Source organism: Tubulanus polymorphus, chromosome 2 (assembly GCF_964204645.1).
Source record: "Tubulanus polymorphus chromosome 2, tnTubPoly1.2, whole genome shotgun sequence".
NCBI classification, from domain to species: domain Eukaryota; kingdom Metazoa; phylum Nemertea; class Palaeonemertea; order Tubulaniformes; family Tubulanidae; genus Tubulanus; species Tubulanus polymorphus.
In genome coordinates, this window is record NC_134026.1 from 30,217,553 (window position 1) to 30,230,967 (window position 13,415).

Below are 13,415 nucleotides of genomic sequence, written 5' to 3' on the forward strand. Positions count from 1 at the left end.
GCTTAATTGATTTTGCCTTAGCTTCATTGATTTTGCCTTAGCTTCATAATAACTTAGTATAAGTAATTTTTTTACTAATTAAATATCACTTATCACGATTATTCTTAAATTCTAAAAGAACTAAAATGCTGATGTAAAACTTATTAATAATTAAATAATCTATTTCAATTAAACTCCCAAGCACCCCTGCGCGGTGGCAGCCATATTGCCATTGTTAAGCAACACGTTTTCACGCCGTTTTCACAGGCTTTCACGATCTATTCAGTATTATATTCTCATAATGATTGCAAAACGCATTAATGGATGACAATGTATAATAGGGGATCATTGACAACTGGACCAAAAGTGACACTGCTTCTTTGTTTGAGGTGAAACACATAGTGGATCATTGAATGATTAGATTCATTAGAGTGGATTCGAATGGAAGTGGAACAGAAAAAGTCGAAGGCCATTTGATTTATTATCCCGCGTTTAAAGGACGCGTTGTGGATTGTTCAGGTATTATTATTGTTATGTACATGTAGTAAAGTAAACGTTTATTGTGTTGGGCTTCAGGCCACCACAAGGTCACTAAAAGAATATGCTTATTGGAATGAAAACTAACATGACTAAGTAAATATTGTAGGCCTAGAATCTTTATTTTTAGTATTGAATTGAATTTGAATTAGTTATAGTTATTAGTAGGCCTTAAATGTAGGCCTTAAATGATTGAATGTCCAGTGAAAAAATTGTGAGTGATCATTCCAATCGTGAGGGATAAAAATGGAGTTTCTTTGGTGTTTATTCATCCAATCTAAAAACCGCAGGATCATTTTCATTTTGTTGTGCGCCCATCATCGCCATTAAATTTGTATGCTGGACATGAAATTAGGTCGCTGTCGGAGTTTCGATTGTCGGCAAAAACGACGTTAGTGCAATCAATTCTTGACCATTTTTTTTCAAACTTTATAGGGTCTACACCAATAAGAATTGATCCAGACCGACACTATAAAATTGGAATTCCCATTTTTTGGCTTAAAATGTGTCCACCAGGGGATTGTTGGAAAATGATGTTAGCGCGAGAGAGCCTTCAATGCTCCACTGATTTCTCAACAATGACAGTGTGATGAAAATCAGGTATTTACATAATAGATTATATGAGCGTCGAAATGGTTTTAGTATAGATTACAGCGTGAGCATTGTAAATTCTTCTCATTTTAGGATGCCTACTCACTATTGAATGATACAACAGCTGCTGCCATACGCTGATTATTCTGAAAACCTAATACTGTTGGGTGCATGGATGCTGTCGTCCACTCATTTAAAAGAAGAACTAATTGTCAAGGCATTGGACTGGATGCGAAGCAATGAAAGTCTTCCATGAGAAAAAAAGTTGGACCCAAACCGGGTCAGCTAAATAATACGTAAGTACATGAATTCAATATATAATGGCTAGCGTTCATTTGTTGTTGATTTACAGGGGCGGATCCAAGCTGGAAGAACGAGGGTTCAGCTCTTATGAAAAGGGCACTAGTCAATACAGGTCTCACGGTGTGAAACGGTAGTATGGGGTTTCGGGCTATTGCATTCACCCTTTGTTCGTCTGTTTTAATACTCTTGATATTTAAGTTATACATATATCTATCCTAGCCATGTCTCCAGCCCAAAACTGGTCCGAATCAAGATGGCCAACTGCATTGGCCATTTTCGTTCCCCAAAATCATCACTTATGCAATTTTTTGAAGTTTTCAAGGGAAATTTTGAAGATGCTTCAATCTTGACACAAGATGGCCATCATGTGACCTTTTTTGTACCCAAAAAGGTCATTTTTGCCTTGTAGCTGCTTATGGTTTGCAATTTTTCTTTGAAATTTGTAATGGGTGTACATTCTTAACAATCTAAAACATACGAGACAGATTTTTCGATCAGTCAAGCGTGACACATTTGGCAGCCATCTTAGTGTCATCAGTTCTTATTCGTAGATAGAAAAAGGTTTTTGAAGGAAAATATCGACAGGTTTTGACTTATAGTCTTGATATTTGATAATTGTTACCACTGTTGTAGTATTCATCTCATGTGGAATTAGGGTTACCCAGGTTTTTGTTCTCACCACCAGGGGGAGTTGAATATTGAATTATATACAATTTGTCTAATTTATTTTTGTAGCTATGAATACTTTATAACATCGATCAATTATGAAATTGTAGCTTGTGACATGTTCTATGATAGTGGTGAGTTTCAATGTCCTGTTTCTATTTTATTATGTTGATTGGTTAGCATTCGAAACCATATGGGCATGGTGTCCCTAGACCCCTTGTTTTTCATCAGGTGGCGTTGAACATTGAAATTTCCAGATTGTCAAGCATTTCACCATATGGCTTAAAATCAAGTCATTGAAGAGTGCAAAAACTGTTAACTGTTATATGCAGAAGACTCTTAGAAAAAGCTACAGAATTCAATCATCATCCCAAGCAGCTGAAGTTGAATTATTTATCCGGGTAAAGAAATCATTTTATACTTTTGCTTAATTTTTTTCAAATGGTTATCATTTCAGAACAATGTCAAAAGGAGAAGGGTGCGAAAGAGGCCAACATAAGACATGCCATTACTCAAAGATTTATAAAATTTATGAAGATGAATAAATCAGTTAGTATGGAAAATGTGAATCTCTTGAGTACGTTCATTCTAAACAGCACATGGATTAAGGAGATGGTCCTCACATGGTGGTTTGATTTGAATTCAACAAAAGATTGCAATTGAAGACACATGTATTTAGCATGAAGTACACGTGTAAGACACGTGTAATATTGGATGAAATACACATGTAATTAGGATAAAGTACACGTGTAATACAAGATGAAAAACACGTGTAATAAGGATGAAGTACACGTGTAATACACGTGTAATTTGGATGAAGTACACGTGTAATTAGGATGAAGTACACGTGTAATACACGTGTAATTTGGATGAAGTACACGTGTAATTAGGATGAAGTACACGTGTAATTGGGATAAAGTACACGTGTAAAATTGGGCCAATTTTACACGTGTACTTGAAATACACGTGTATTTTCATTTACAATTACACGTGTACCATTTTCATAAGGGGTGTAGTACTAACAAGCAAACAAAAGTTAGCGTGTTACAGAATGCTTAAAACAACAACAAAAAAGATCTCGGGTTTTCGCTATACTTAGGGAAGGTTGTTCGATAAATGAATAACCTTGTTGATAAATATTTAAAAAAATGCCTTTTCATGTAAATAGAATTTGTTGTTTGTTTCATTTGTTGTTTATTATTTTCATCTATTTTTTAATATCATCTATTAATGTATGTACTTGTATTTTGTATTATTTACTACTTATTATTTATTGGTTTTTTAATTTATGTACTTGTAGTTTGTATTATTTATACTCATCTATTTACAACTGCAGGCATTTTTTCACTGTAAAGTTTCTGGGCCCAGAAAAGCACTACCGATTCACTGTCACTCCTTAATAACCATTATACACCCGATTTGAAGCTAAGTGAATAAAAGAAGTTCAATTCTTTTTTTATAGGTTTTACCTAGGATACTGGGTCAAATCTTTGATTTTGGACCCCAGCTATCGTGACGCCAGATTTACACGACGTTCGTGTCTTGTGGTATCCTAAGACTATAGATCATATTGGATCCATTTTCAGCGGAAGTTTAATTAAATGATAATGATCTGAACAGTAAAGATTATTCTATTTTTCAAATAACTTTCTCCAGGACTTTTTTTGATACGAAAACCGAATTTGGCACTGACTGTGGCATGCGGATAAAAAGTTAGTTCGCAGATTCACCGCCAGGGGCAGCACGTACCGGAGTAACAGTTGTTATTTTTGTAACATGTTAGAACAAATTCTAACCTTTATGATCTAATCCTCAATATACCATTGATGTTTGGTTTTTTTTGGAAATAAAAGATAAAGTTAAAAAGTTACAGTTCATGTGATAAATGACACATCTCAACATTCCATCTGTGGCACGCGAGTAGAATATTTTAAAATAAAATTTTCTACGGCTTACATCATTCAACCCATTGTATTTCAAATGCATATTTCTATCATAGTTGGGGCTTTATCAATGAAGCTGGAGCTGTGGTTCTGAGTTTTGGGTCACTCTAATGTGCTGCCGCCTAGCGGTGCCACGGTGTTCGGTGGATGAGTCACGCCTCTAGTGCACGTCATCTTTACGTTTTCAGCCAATCAACACACGGTAAATACTCATGTGAGGAAATGGCGAGATTGTAAACAAGGAAGTGAAAAGTTGAATGAAAATCAGTGCTTCTAAAATCCAATGCTCCCGCATTTACAGTGAGGAGTCAGTTCATTAATTTATGGGTAATTTGTGGATAAAGTTATTGAGTTTAACGATATTTATATTATTCACATGCTGTTCATTGAATATTTGTGCAAACGGACAAATTTTGAAAGGAACGAATTCACCAACAACAACAACAACAGCGACCCCTCGACCGAGTTGTAGTAACAGGTAAATTTTCACACACAGAATCCACTGAAAAACCTCCACCAACTTTGCAGATTATGACTTGTCTTTGGCTTTTGCTGAGTGCTTTGCCACGTATGCATAATACACTTGACTGCTGATGTCATGATGAGCCAGGAGGATGGTGGCTTGTCAAAATTGTCAATTCAATTAATTTTTATCAACTCCATTACGAATTAAGAACAAACTTCCAAGAATTTTCATTTTATGATAGAAGTAATCATTCAGATGGTAGTATACTAAACAATGTAGATCTTTCCCCTATAACTTGGACAACAGCTACACTATTAGACTAATAAAAGTGAGACCCGGGCTAGTCCTAGCCTAGGCTACCTATATTTTGTCTGATGATTACAGATTCCTCCTGTTGGTTAGCACATTGGATGGTAAAGTATCAGCACTGAATCTCGCTCAAAAAGGTTCTGTTGAATGGTCTATAGATACTGGTGTCAATCCACTTCTATCGGCTAGTATCAGTAATTTAGAGGTAAGCTTATATTGATGTTCAATCTCGTCATATTTCTTACTTATTTCAATGAGAATTTAACTGAAATAATTCTCTTCATTTACAGATAAATAAAGACGGTGTATCTATTCGCCTGATTCCGGCACTAGATGGCGGTTTGTATCAGTTTGATGGAGATAGCGTTGAAGCTATGCCGTTTACAGCAGAATCGTTGCTTTCTTCTTCCCAACGGCTAACTGAAGAATCAATGGTAGTTGGGGGTAAAGACTCGATGACATACGGCATAGATGTCAAATCTGGAGAGGTGAATATTTTCATAGGTTTCATTCAGTCACTGGATATTAGCTGTAACTAGTCGCCCTGTTAGGGTTTCATTGCCCCTTTTACTGTTTACACAGTTCTACAGCGGCGCACAGTCTATCTGTGAGTTATTAGTATTATTGATGTTACAGGTGAAATACGTATGTCACATGTCAGGATGTCAGAAGTTTGCCGATGAAGCAGTTAAAGATGGCGAGGATCTAATAATTATACGCAGGAATACACAAACTGTCCGCGCTGTAGAAATACGATCCGGAAATGAAAAGTAAGATTTCTGTTTAGATATATTCCGAGTTGAATCTGGCATTACAGTATAGCAGTATCCAGCCTGGATCTTGTTGGAACAAGAAATCCTTTCCGGGGCAGGGAAGTTCGAATGGGAAAATTTGAATATTTTGCCACACGGGACATACAATGATAATCTAAGGGAAGTTTGGTCTACCGTTATATTTCATGTTTCAAGTTTTTGTTTGTTATAGTTGGAACTTCAGTGTAGGTCATCATGATGTAACATATTTACATGGTCAAAAACACGATGAAAAGGACTCTCTGAATTGTTCCGAAGGCTCTGATGACGACGTCATGGAAAATGAGAATTTGAAAGTGTTTATTCCAAATGGTTTAGTGGTCGTAGTTGATAAGAACAATCCATCTAATGTCATTTGGAAACACAAGGTATTTATAACAAAAAGATTTATACATAATATTCAAGTCCTGTATGAAAATCTCAGATAATGAATCATATACCGATACCCAAGGTTGTTACAGATCAGGGGGAATCAGGGAATTCTGGATTTATTTTAGGGAATCCTCATACTTTGAAATCAGGGAATTAGAATTTTTGGTGTCTTGTTGTTCTTGCTCGTGACCAGTGGCACAAGGAATCTTTTGAAAGAACCAGTCCCAACTGAGGAAATTTTGTGATTTAATCAGGGAATTTTGGTCAGTGGGTCGATGAAAATTGGGTAATTTTTGATTCGCTGATCAGTTAGAATCCTGTATACTTCTACTGTAGTTTGATAAACCAATTGCGAAAGCTTGGACTTTGAAGAATGGTATATTGGAAGAAGTGAGTATGTTTGATTATCGGCATGTTTCAGCACTGGCTGAACGTAACATTAAAACTGGAGCTATCGAGGAACTTCCGTCTCAACCCTTACTCTATTTAGGTAGGTGTATGTCTCAGATTCAATATTTTTGGAAATTCGAAAATGAATTTGGCCTAAACAAAGTTTTATTTCATAGGTTCATACGACAATCAGATGTATGTCCAGCCTTCGAAGAAGATGACCGACGAAATAAATAAAGTTGTGGAGAAATATGCCAGAGGATCAAATACGGAACTGATACCGATGCCTAAAGTTGAATGGCGACCATATTTAGCATCAGGTAAATCTGCAAATAATATTGACTGCTTGAACACTTCTTGAACAAGTTATTGTAATGTAATGTATATCTGTATTTCCTTCACGTAGCACCATCCAGGACACCTCTAGTTATTGTAAGCAAACGTAAACTAATCGGATCAACAGATTTTACGAGCATGTCTAAAGGAGCTCTTATTAAACGTAACGATGTTGAGTATCCATTCGGTAAGTTATAGTGCGTTCGGATAATAATCGCTTACAATAAGACGTCATTGATAACCCAGAATTACTGTTCATTTCAGACAATGGTTATTATCTATTCGCTGATAAGAAACCCGTCGTTCCTACGTTAGAAGAAGAAGAAACAGATTCTACGGATGATATTTCATTTGTGACTGTTATAAATGTCTCTTTCTGGTATTGGTGGTAAGTTTCGTCATCTGAGATCCTTTGTTCGAAATCGATTTTGACTTATGAAAATATATGAGTATTTTGTTGATTTACAGGAGAGAGGTGGTTGCTGTTAGTGTAACTACATCAATTCTCGTACATATATTCATTAGTAGATATTTGAATAGAGGAATAGCTATCATCGCTACTAAGGTGTAGTATTAGTACAATATACAAATAGAAATTCATTTTGATGCAGAGTCGATAGGAATAATTTAGATATGACCGATTATTTCAGGTTTGCGATGATGACAGTGGAAAAGCTGAATCCAGTCAAAGTCACGGAAATAATACAAACAACTCCGATGAAGCCGTTGTTGAACAGCCTGTAAAATCAGCTTCCTCGCCTGATCTGATGTCTGCTAATGATTTTACTTCAAGGTCATTATTCGACCAATTTTAATTCCCGTATTTCCTGCTTGTTTAGATATGAGCGTTTGACAGATAGTTGATACAATCGATAAATGGTCCTCTATATTTTCTTAAGCTCGTAGTTAATTTCGATGTTTTGACTAGCTTGAAGAATTCATTTTCATTGTGGTTACATGTTACTACACGTAGTGGCTGTTTCACCGACGGTTGTTTATATTTTCAGATATTATTCCGATTTTGAACCGATCCGATGTTTAGGAGCTGGTGGATTCGGAGTCGTTTTTGAAGCAAAGAATAAAATCGACGAATGTCACTACGCGATTAAACGAATCTGCGTTAGAAATAGGTAATTTATTCATGATACACAGTAAACCTCTCTTCACTATGCCGCTGTAGAAGAGACAGGTTTATGGGTAAGAGTGTTTGACTTTTTCATTTGTATTTAGTGAAAAGGCAAAAGAGAAGGTGATGAGAGAAGCGAGAGCTCTCGCTAAACTCGACCACGTCGGTATTGTCCGATATCATCAGGTGTGGATCGAGACTCCACCTCCCGGCTGGCAGGAGGAAAGAGATAGAGAAATCATATCGGATTCAAGGTGCGTTTATTTATGATTTACGTAGGTCTACCAATTCTGGAATGCTCCTCTGGCGCGTTTATTTAGACTGATAGAAGTGGTCGGTAGAGAATTTGTAATTGGGATTTGCTATTCCTAAGCATTGATAATGTTTCCGAGTTGATTTCAATGAATACTTGAATCCTCTCTTATTTTCTAGCGCGTGCAATTCATTGTTTACTGGATCACCTGCCACCCCCGTCGAATCAATGGGATCTTCTATATTCAAACCGAAACACGCACAAAGCGAACCGTTACTTAACGAACTGAAATTCAGTAAACCATTCGAAAACATACGAAAAGAATCTCCTCGAAATAACGTGAAGCGCGACGATTTCTTAAACGAAGGCAGCGGTTCATTTAGCACCGGAATGAACTCCGCGTTTAATAAAAAACTCGACAGTTTCCGTAAACAAACAGACGATTCATCGTTCGAGGTCGTTTTCAAAAACAGCGATTCAGAATCGAGTATGAATCATGGCGATTCATCATTCGACCACGTTCCGTTCCGGCGATATCAGAATCAGAAACGTAAAGAGGTCGCCGATGGAATCATCGAAGAAGAATCAAATTTATTCTATATCTGCGACGATTCGGGTTTCGCCGTGAAGAGCAGTAACAGCGCCGAAAATCAACCCGAGTCGGATTACTCGGAGAGCGATACGAGTTCGTTAAAAGCTGTTGTCATCGGTAACCAGTCGAATGTTGAATGGTCGGAATCTGAATCGAAGATCGATTCGTATTCCGCTCAAAGACCGTCTACGCTGTTTTTGGATCGGGAAAATAAACCCGAAACAACTACGACACCAATTTCGCCGATATCGGATCAACCGCGTAAACTGTACCTGTATATACAGATGCAGTTGTGTCGTCCGGAGTCGTTGAAAGACTGGTTGAATAATAACACGTTGAATCGTAATCGTAATGAACTGTTAGATATATTCATTCAGATTGTAGGAGCCGTTGAGTATGTTCATGATTGCGGCCTCATGCACAGAGATTTGAAGGTAAGCCTCTATTCTTCAGACGTCTTGATTGATAGACTAATATAGGTTTATTATTTATTAATATAGGTTTGATATTAGGTTTACCCTGAGGTCGATTGCCTCGGATTATTGCATGCACCAGACAAATTTTCTTCAAACCACTGATACTGTGGATTCAACATGCCAAGGAGCAGATTGCATCAGATTAAGTACCAGGCGAGCGCAGTCAACTGTATTCACAAATTCCTAATCTTTATTTCTTTTCATTTTCAGCCGTCAAACATATTCTTCTCAATGGATGGAATTGTGAAGATCGGGGATTTCGGATTGGTCACCGACATGGATGAAGCTCCGGAACTCGCGCAGTTCGAGATACGTCATCAGAATCAATCTCAACAATTTACGCGTAAACATACCGACCAAGTTGGTACACAACTTTACATGAGCCCAGAACAGGTACGTATGGGAGCGTTCACAAATTACGTACCTCAAAATGTCCCGTTTTTCTGACCCCCTCACCCCTTGTACGACCTTTGTACCAAATTCACTGACCCCCCTCTTAGGTACGTATCATCGCACCCATGACCAGCCCCAATTATATTGATGCAAAGAACACAAATCAAAAAAAATATAAATACCTGATTTCATTTATGATGTAACAAAAGAATTAAGCAAGTATTGTTGCTTATTGATTTTATATACCCGATACTAAAAGCCGATAAAACACCAACGGCTATTTTCATTTGAGTTTGGTACATAAAGTACGTACCAAGATTGATTAATAACCCCCTCCCTCAAAGTACGTACCTTTTTTGCTGACCCCCCTCCCCCATGTACCACTTTGTACCAAAATTCAGTAACCCCCCTCCCCCCCAATGGAGATACGTAATTTATGAACGCTCCCTATCCCATATTGAAATCTGTAGCTGATTCTGATAGTTGGATCGAAATTCTCACTATCTATAATTGATTGTTTATAGATTGCAGGACAAGCGTATGACTATAAAGTAGATATTTTCTCATTGGGTTTGATATTCCTGGAATTGATGCATCCATTCTCGACCCAGATGGAAAGAGTTATGATTCTCACTCAGGCTCGACAACAGAAATACAGTGAAAGATTTCAGAGGGAACTCCCTGAAGAGGTAATAATCAAATCCCTCTAGTCAGTTACATGGTTCTTATAGATCAAGGACATCCGTGCAGGGAAAATTCCTCGATCTGTAAGAACCCTGTATTAAGGCGATTAGATAATTACATGTAATTGATTATGTTGTATTTTTTCAGTGTAAATTTGTGAATTGGTTGCTATCGAATGATCCCGAAATGAGACCCGATACTAGAGAAATTCAGAGCAGTGACATGTTAGTGAATGTTGAGAGAATACGCCCTGCCCGATCTCGTACGCAAACTAGAACTATCTCTACTTCCAGCAGTAATGGCTCAACTTGAAACACATTCCTCTAATAACTATGTTTTCCTTGCGGTGTGCGGTCCATCGATTCGTATTTATTTCCATGTTCGTTGTATTTATTGTACTAATTTTGCTAAAGACAAACTGGGACCAGGTTCATATCATGTAAAAACAAACCATTCTATGATAATCTAGTCGTGCTAGATCTTGCTGTTGATTGTGTGATTGTATTTTTTACATTTTCACAAGTTTATGATAATCTTTATCGGGTAAATAGCGTGTGACTTATCCATGAATTACATATTTGAATTAACGAAAAATGAAAATGGTCAATTGTTTTAGCAGATGCAGTAGGTTTTATTGCTAAAAGTCTCATGGCAAATCACTATAAAACAATTGATAATCTTGTGATACATTAGATGATTTACTATGCACAGTATTATGTGAATTGATTAATGAAATGCAAAAGATTGAAATGTAGTCAAACCGGCTTGATCCTGATCTAATCTGGATATTATTTACAGTCCATCTAAATCTGATGTTTATAATCAGGATTCCTCATAAACTAGAAAAGATGAATTTCCTCAGTTCCAAATTACGATAAGCAGGTTTGACTGTAGTTATTGCCGATTACCGTAGATAAAACTTGCTCACTATGTCCGGAATATTCCCTTTCAGTAATGTACATATATTTTTGCATTTCTAGTTTCTATGTCAAAATATGAATTACTTATTTCATTAAGGGAATGGCTCATGAAGATCTGGAGAATGGGATACATCAATCCCTGCTTTACCTTATAAAACTGGAATGATTTATCTTTATTTATAGAGAAATTGTAGCCAGTGCGCGTGATTATTCTGATACTTTTGTAAAATATGTGCTGCATTTTAACATAGTTTGTGTATATTATTGGATATTATTATTGGATTGTATCAAAAATTCATAAAGACTTGTCTATGAATTTTTGATTGTATATATATAAAATGGTGAACTGATCATTCTTTGTTCTTCAACGATTTCGAGAAAGCTGTAAAATCTTTTGTAGAAGCATCGATCTTATTTTGAAAATAAAAAGAAATCTACCAGACATTGTTTCCAGTTACATGAATTTTGAATCCAAGTTTTCCGAAGTATTTCATGAGTGATTCTACAATTTTCACAAATAGAATAAATACTAATCATACTACAGGCCAGTCAACTTCAGTGATGATTGGTGGATACACGTGATTTTCAAGAAAAATTGCTGAAGAAAATCGCCATTGACAAATGTGAAGTGAAGTATGGAATGAATTTCTCATATATTTTCCGGATTAAAGGAAAATCTTTCTAATTCACAACTATTTCGAAATTGGAAAATATTATTTCAAAATCCTGAAGTCTTTCCTGATTTCTCAGTGCTGAAGGAACTGGGAAAAACTAGTTTTATTGGATGTGTTTCTGGGGATAGGAGAGACATTGAATCAAAAATCGGACAAGTGAGACGTGCATATGAACTACGAATCTACGCCTCAATTATTACATAAAAAAGATTTATTTCTATAAAACTTGAAAATCTGGAACAACAACAATAAAAAAAAGAATTAAACGGTCAACGTGTCAAGAACTTTGACGCTATTTATAACAAAGGTAATTTTAAACCAGACATCACTCGGTCATTTATAGTTCAATACTAATTTGCTCCTCTGCGGTGCATGTCATTGTTTGCTCACATTTCTTACAACTGATTTCTGCCTTTCTTATCATCTCTACCGTGTATGGACTGAATTGCGTTAACAATTCCACTTCAAGCATGTGGCTTCTTACTGAAAATCAAAATATATTTTACATCAAAATCTTCTGGAGGTCACTTTTCGTTTTCCAAATTTCATGTAGGCCCTAGGCCTAACTTCCTCGGTTTTCCCAAAAACTCCCTCAGTGAATAGATCAGGTGATTGGAGAGATTTGTTGGTTTGAAATATACAATTTATTCATTTTTCATGAATCAGTGGACCCAAATTGACCTAGATGAATTCCTTAAACGTTTTCCATGTTTTTGGCAAAATTTGTCAAATTCCCTGAGTTTTCTGTGATTTTTTTCTAGATGTCTCTGATTCCCTGCGTGGTCCAGGTTAGACTGTGTTCCACGCATGGCTGATAGATTACCGTTAGCTCTTGAAAGCTTTTCGTTCAATTCACTTAATTCTTTAACGGTTTCTTCTAATTTTTTCAATTCCTCTGAATGGCAGTAGTTCTCCACGCTCAGCCTCAGGGAGTCCGGTTTTCTTGTAATTTCACAACCGTTTCTTAAAAATGAAACAAAGATTCAGTCTTCCAAAGTTTGCTGGACAGATCAGAACTATAAGTCTAAAATGATTAATCACTCACTGATCAAAGTTTATTTTATTGCTACTGTTGCTGTTGTTGGACTGCATTCTCGATACTCTACTTTCAATCTAAAATTTAGAACGAATTTAACAAAGAAGGCATCAAAAGAATGTCGCTAACGCTAACCATTGGCATTGCGCATTCTGCTGGTACAGTCAGGAAACTTGAAATCGAAAAATAAGCTAATTTGATTTGAATCGAAAGATCTGGAAGGGCCGCATCGGGCCGGCCTCTTTGGGCACTACAACCTTGGACAGGGGATGTAATCCGACACGGTGTAGTGACACAGTCTTTGGAGGAGAGAGGGGCATAGACTAAATCGTTCTGTCAAATCCACGCGTGTTTATAAATGGCGCGCTGTATGCTCGCTCAGGGCACGCTCCGCTGGCACCCGGCCAACTCAACCGTGACCGTGAGGATCGCGAATATTCATACCATTTTATCAGACACTAATTCAGAAAAACGTTCTGTTTCTTCTATTGTATTTGAGCCGTTTCTGTATATTTTCACACAGTGGTTAATTATTCCACTTTATCAATCATAGTTTG

General features: G+C 36.7%; 2 protein-coding genes and 1 long non-coding RNA gene across 3 annotated transcripts; 2 read left to right on the top strand and 1 right to left on the bottom strand.

Moving 5' to 3' along the window:
• The first annotated feature begins 142 nt into the window (after nt 1-142).
• LOC141899418 (uncharacterized) lies at nt 143-2,757 on the top strand. Its single transcript, XR_012618624.1, has 4 exons — nt 143-498; nt 952-1,116; nt 1,201-1,403; nt 2,534-2,757. It is a non-coding gene; the product is annotated as an uncharacterized LOC141899418 (long non-coding RNA).
• A 753-nt stretch (nt 2,758-3,510) lies between these two features.
• On the top strand, nt 3,511-11,580 carry LOC141899974 (eukaryotic translation initiation factor 2-alpha kinase-like). The gene is made up of 18 exons (XM_074786638.1): nt 3,511-3,695; nt 4,208-4,497; nt 4,870-4,999; nt 5,085-5,282; nt 5,431-5,564; nt 5,779-5,974; nt 6,315-6,468; nt 6,545-6,688; nt 6,775-6,891; nt 6,969-7,092; nt 7,173-7,269; nt 7,355-7,497; nt 7,712-7,834; nt 7,935-8,084; nt 8,263-9,109; nt 9,362-9,544; nt 10,069-10,233; nt 10,376-11,580. Exons 2-18 carry the CDS (start codon nt 4,343-4,345, stop codon nt 10,538-10,540), a joined length of 3,225 nt encoding a protein of 1,074 aa, XP_074642739.1. The 5' UTR covers nt 3,511-3,695; nt 4,208-4,342; the 3' UTR covers nt 10,541-11,580.
• A 481-nt stretch (nt 11,581-12,061) lies between these two features.
• Nucleotides 12,062-13,200, bottom strand: LOC141900615 (uncharacterized). Its single transcript, XM_074787598.1, has 4 exons — nt 13,116-13,200; nt 12,868-12,935; nt 12,646-12,785; nt 12,062-12,305 (listed from the first exon to the last, which is right to left on the bottom strand). Exons 1-4 carry the CDS (start codon nt 13,176-13,178, stop codon nt 12,160-12,162), a joined length of 417 nt encoding a protein of 138 aa, XP_074643699.1. The 5' UTR covers nt 13,179-13,200; the 3' UTR covers nt 12,062-12,159.
• Nucleotides 13,201-13,415: the final 215 nt, after the last annotated feature.